Here is a 5,901-nt window from a genome sequence, read left to right on the forward strand (position 1 = left end):
ACACACTCCCTTAGGATTTTTGCACATATTCGACGAACACGACGACTCCTTGCGGGATTTGGGGGACTAGCACGAACTGCGGAGATTTGAGATGGCGGAAGGAACTCTCAGAGGAAATGGGGAGAGAACGAACTGCATTTTCGAAATGGGAGCGGCGGGGTGGAGCGACGGAGAAGAGAAGTGGCGGGCGCTCAGTCAGCCGCTTCGTCTGAAATTGGTGCGCTCACCAACGGCACCCCACCCTGACCGCGCGGCACCTGAAGCGCGTCGCGAACTGTCTTGAGCCCGACCGCATGACACCTGGACAATGCGATCGCCATCGGACGACGCAAAAGGGTGTGTGCCCAGCAGCTCCAAAAAGTGCAGCTGCACTTTTTAGAATGGAAAATGCTTGCCTTCAACCGCCTGATCGCGTATGAGCGTCCGTCGTCTTTGTATCCATCAGATGGACTCTTGATCAGACGGTTGAAAGCAACCCCCTCTGTGTCCACGCTTTCTGCAACTCGTCGTCTGTTTCAGAATATCAGTCTGTAACTAGCCTTTTGTTACAAGCCAAACGCAGGGCACAGACCAGGGACGACGGGGGCCGGGATTAGGGATGGTGTCGGCAAGCAAGTGCTCCGTCCACCCGCGTCCCTGCTACCCTCTCTCTCTATCTCTTCACACAGATTCAATTGATGTTGGCCTCTAGATCAAGCAACACCGTCTCTCTCTCTCTCTCCACATAGATTCAAGTGGTGTCGGCCTCTAGATCGAGCAGCACCGTCCTGCCATCACCTGCCTCTGCGAGGCACGCCATCGTTGGAGCCTCGTCCGTCACCGCCCCTCATTCCACATCACCACCGCCCTGGAGGAGCACCGACGTCCATGGATGTCGCCTCCTCGAGTTTCAGCCACAACCGCTGGTGTTGCCGCAACAACGGTTCTGCAACATTATCTCTGCTCTGTTGCAAAACAAATCTGAAAATGTTTCTGCAACACAACTTTTGTTGCAAATGTTTGTGCAACAAGACTTTTGTTGCGGAAGTAGAGGACGACGCCTCTGCCACTTGATTGAGGCATATCTAACGGCTCACGAGGCGGTGGATCTTTTTAATAGATCCGCCGGCCGACGCGTAGCACACCTTTTTAGAATTTAGTTTTTTTAGAAGACCCTCTCATTTTCACAAGGTGTGCACAGCCAGCAGTCACGCTGGCACTTGTCGCGCCGGCCCATACGAGGCCCAGTTCCCGACACGGGCCCGTCCCGCCGTTCATCCTCCTCCAAACCCTCCACGCCTTCCAGAACCTTCCATTCCCCAAATGGCCGTCTCTCTCCTCCCCGCTCCCCGCCGCTCCTCGCTCCCTCGCCGCCGCTCCAGCCGCCGAGAGGAGAGTTCGGTCCCGTCACGGCAGACGCTCCACCGCAATCTTCTCCAGTAGGGCCCGCGAACAGAGGTACGGCGAGGAGGGTTTTGGTGTTGTCGCTTGGTTGGGAGGGTTCTTGGGGTTTGGGTGTATGGACCCAATGCCGAGTCTGGTCAAGGTGGAGGAGGAGGATGGCCATGGGACAGGCGATTCGCCGGGGGCCACGGCGGCACCGAGGCCGCTGGAGGGGCTGCGCGATGCCAAGCCGTCGCTTTTCCTGACAAAGACGTACGACATGGTCGATGACCGGAGCACCGACAACGTCGTGTCGTGGAGCGCTGGCAACAACAGCCTCGTCGTCTGGGATCTGCACCGCTTCTCCGCAGTGCTGCTGCCGAGGCACTTCAAGCACAGCAACTTCTCCACCTTTGTCAGGCAGCTCAACACCTATGTAAGCTACCAAGCCCGATTCCCTTGACCCCTCTTGCAAATTTGCAATGCAACTGATTTGTTATGCCTCGATGCGAGTAAATGTTGTCCCTTTTGCATGTTCTTGATGCTCCCAAATGCAATGCTGTGATTGTTACCTGTGAAATTGATGTGATTTAGCCATTGAGATTGTGTTGCCAAATTTGGTGAAGAGAAGTACAGAAAAAGAGAGCCAGTTACAACTGCAGAATACCATTGACTATTTTGGTTCAACAGTGGGGATATCATCTCTTGTTTAATATATGAGCGGGACATCTTGTACTTCAGAAAATCGGTGGTATTACACTAAACAAGTAGACCTGAATCCTAGAAGTGCATAATGACTTCAAAACAAACAAACAAAATCCTAGAAGTGCATAGGAATTTATGTACCTAGCCAGTTACATAATATTTATGTAGAAAATGCACAGGAATCCCTCGCTAGTAAACTTCAGTTAATAAGAAGGCAACACATTCACAAAACTTTTACTTGTTTGGTTGGATGTGCTGGGTAAAACTTTGGACTTTAACTGTTCTTGTTGACTACTGCTCCAACGTACTCCCCCTGTTCCTAAATACAAGACGTTTTGGCAGTTCAATTACGTCTTATATTTAGGAACAGAGGGAGTACTATATATCTTATGTCATCATTAAGACGAAAGAACTTGTTGAGAAAAAGGGTTATTCTGCCTGTTTCACGTGCATTTATCCTTACCCTGCTAGTGTATATTTTTCCAAAGATAATTTTTCGTGACATAATCAACTGCAACATTGTCTTGCATGTGTTGTACAGTTGTGTACTGCATGCCTTCGTATTAGAGCTTCCTCTTGCCAAATTAATAGCAGTTTGAATATATTCATGGACTACCACATTATTTGGATTTCTTTATGAGCATGTCCATGGTGCCATCTCAGGTCATATGTCACTGTGAAATGTTTATCTTCATAATTTACATGGCTGTTGCACTGTGCTGTTACCTACTTTCACAATGCAGTGGTTATGTTTGCAGTCTCTTTCCCTTTTTCTGCAATTTGGCAAAGTACATAAAAAAAGTTGGAGGTTGAAGATTGTTGTATTTCACTCGCTCCATATCACAAATTAGTGACATTTTAGACACACCTTCTGTCAAACTTTTAAAACTTTGATGAATAGATTCTGATTATTCCATTTGAAAATTTCAAATTCATATATTATATAGTTGTCTCGGAAGGTATTTCTGGAATATTATATTTTGTAAGGCTTGCACATATATTGTATTATAACTCAGTGGTCAAAGTTACATATTTGAAGACCATGTCAGTGTCTAGTGTCACTTATTTGTGATATGGATGGAGTATTAATTAGTCTGGTAGATAGTGTGGATATCAGCTCTCCTTTATGATTAGGGTGATCTGTACTACTTAAGAACATCGTGGTATTACACTAAAACAAGCAGAGCTAACTTCCAGAGGTGAATAGGAATGGTATAATGTCCTATGACATACTATTCTGCAGAAAAGCATAGGGAATGCCAAGCAGAAAAACTTAAGTTAATAAAGCAGCATATTGCCACGCTTTAATTGAATGGAGCTTCGCTGAGATATAAGTAAAGCTGTATTTTAACAATATCTAGTGAATTACTTTCCTAAGTTCCTTTTTCCTCATGTTACCATAAAAAGGAAATCAACATTCTGGTGAACAAAATGTTAAAGCCATGTGTTCACATTCATTTTTCTTTACCCTGCTAGTGTTATATTTATGAGAAATTCACTTGACGTTAGGTAAACTGATGCTTACTGCACATTGGACCACTTTTGCAACAACAAGCAGTTTGAACCATGATAGGGCCAAAATATTGCACCTTGCACCACCTCTTTTGTCCTTCGTTGCCTCTGATGAAAGCTGCAGTATGTGCCCCCACTTCATATTTCGTATAGCCGTTGCACTGTGCGGTACTGTTGTTACCGCTGTCCCCGTTTAGTGGTTAATGTGCATTCCCCCTCTCATTTTGGGACCTTTTCACCGAATAAAGGTTGTATTCTAAAATTAGTTCAACATCTTTTATTCTTCTATAAGAGTTGATATTTCTTTCTTTTTGAGTATTTATAAAAAAAATTCTCCTTCGAGAGAAAAAAAAGATGAAGATTAAAGAAGAGTTTTGAATGAATGTAGCGAAGAAACAACTGAAATGATGCACTTAAACAGATACCCTGTTGCGGTTCCATCTCTTGGTACTGTTGCGCTTGCGGCTTACGTTCTAGAAAGAAGTAAAATGTAAATATAGCGTGTTGTTTTTTCCATGTTGAGAAAGAATTAACATGTTGCTACACACTTGCATTAGAAATCTCCTGGAAGTAATTTTTCCGTGGTATGTTGTTTGTTGGCTTGTCAGGGTTTCAGAAAGGTGGATCCTGATCGATGGGAGTTTGCCAATGAGGGTTTTCTACGGGGACAGAGGCACCTTCTGAAGAACATCAGACGTCGAAGACCTCCCGCTAATACTGCTCCAAATCAGCAATCTCTTGGATCATACCTTGAGGTGGGACACTTTGGAAATCATACAGATACCGACCAGCTGAAAAGGGACAAGCAACTATTGATGGCAGAAGTGGTGAAGCTAAGGCAGGAACAGCAGAGCATGAAAACGCACCTGAAAGGCATGGAGGAGAGGCTACATGGAACCGAGCGGAAGCAGCAGCAAATGACAGCATTCCTGGCACGTGTCTTCCGGAACCCTGAATTATTGAAGCAACTGGTTTCCCTGAATGGGGTGAGGAAGGAGCTCCATGACGCTATGTCAAAGAAAAGGAGGCGTAGCATCGATCAGGGTCCTGAAGCTGATGACATGGGTGCCAGTGGCAGCCTGGAGCAAGACTCACCTGTTCTGTCTGATCCACATGAGTCAGTGGAGCTTCTTGGAGAGGTGTCGGTGGAACTCCTTGCTGACGGCGTCCCATCTGAGCTGGAAAGTTCGGTGGCACTCCTTGCTGATGGGATCCCACCTGACCTGGAAGGTGCGGCGGAACTCCTTGTTGATGTGATTCCATCTGATATCAACGACTCAGGCGTCGACACTAACGGTGTAAAGCCACAGGATTTTGGTCTCGGTACCTGTGAAGTGCAGCAGAACAGAGCCCAGGGGGTGTTGCATGATGATTTCTGGGAGGAGCTGATGAGCAGAGCACTCAGCGATGAGGATGACAACCCGGTTAACGTGGACGGCATGGATGTGATGTCCGAGAAGACGGATCATCTCGTCCCAAACAGCCCGACCCGCGCAACCTAGTTCCAAATTTCATTCTGTTATATCGCTGTGGCTTCTGTCGTGTTTCATCCGCCCACCCTGCAGTCTGCACGCAAGGAATTCTGCTGTGTCCATGGTGATTCCCCTTCGTGTCTGTCTTCTAAACTCTGCAACGGGAAATGTTTCCATGAAACCGTCGTAGCCCTCCATATATTATGAGTGTTTCCTCCGACTGAGCTTAGAGTTCTGTTCGTTGTTTCTGGCAACATAGACTGTCAGTCTGTAATGCGGGACGGTAGTGCTAGCGGTTGAATGACGCATGTTTTGATCTGTACGGTGTAAGACAGTTTTCTGGAGTTAAAAGGTGGATCCTTATTTGACACTGTCTTAAAATCTGGTTCCTTATTTAACATTGAAAAAGTTTTTCTTTCCTATTTGACATTAGTCCTAAATTTTATTCCCCATACGACACTTCCGTCCATTTTGAGCCTAAATGACACCTGAAAAGACGATTTTGCCCCTCATGCGGTATGTGTGTGCGCGCGTGTGTGCTGTTGCATGTGTGGGTGCACACGCACATGTGTGCTGCTGCATGTGTGTGTGCATGTGTGCTGCTGCATGTGTACGTGCGTGTGTGTGCTGTTGCGTGCCTATGTGCTGCCTGCGTGTGTGCTGCTGCTGCGTGTTTGTGTATGTGTGTGTGCTGCGTGCGTGTGTGTTGCTGCGTGTGTGCGTGCGCGTGCATGTGTGTTGTTGTGTGTGTGTGCATGTGCGCGTGCGTGTTGTTGCGTGTGTGCGCACGTGCGTGTGTGTTGGTGCATGTGTATATGTTGCTGTGTGTGCTTCTGTCCTCGCACTGGTG

The 5,901-nt window shown here is 46.9% G+C and overlaps 1 protein-coding gene across 1 annotated transcript; it reads left to right on the top strand.

Annotated features, from left to right (window-relative positions):
* Positions 1–1,201: 1,201 nt before the first annotated feature.
* Positions 1,202–5,432, top strand: LOC125545572 (heat stress transcription factor A-2b-like). Its single transcript, XM_048709572.2, has 2 exons — positions 1,202–1,798; positions 4,188–5,432. Exons 1-2 carry the CDS (start codon positions 1,499–1,501, stop codon positions 5,079–5,081), a joined length of 1,194 nt encoding a protein of 397 aa, XP_048565529.2. The 5' UTR covers positions 1,202–1,498; the 3' UTR covers positions 5,082–5,432.
* Positions 5,433–5,901: the final 469 nt, after the last annotated feature.

Source organism: Triticum urartu, chromosome 3A, assembly GCF_056163025.1.
Source record: "Triticum urartu cultivar PI428250 chromosome 3A, HENAU_Tu73, whole genome shotgun sequence".
Taxonomy (NCBI): Eukaryota; Viridiplantae; Streptophyta; class Magnoliopsida; order Poales; family Poaceae; genus Triticum; species Triticum urartu.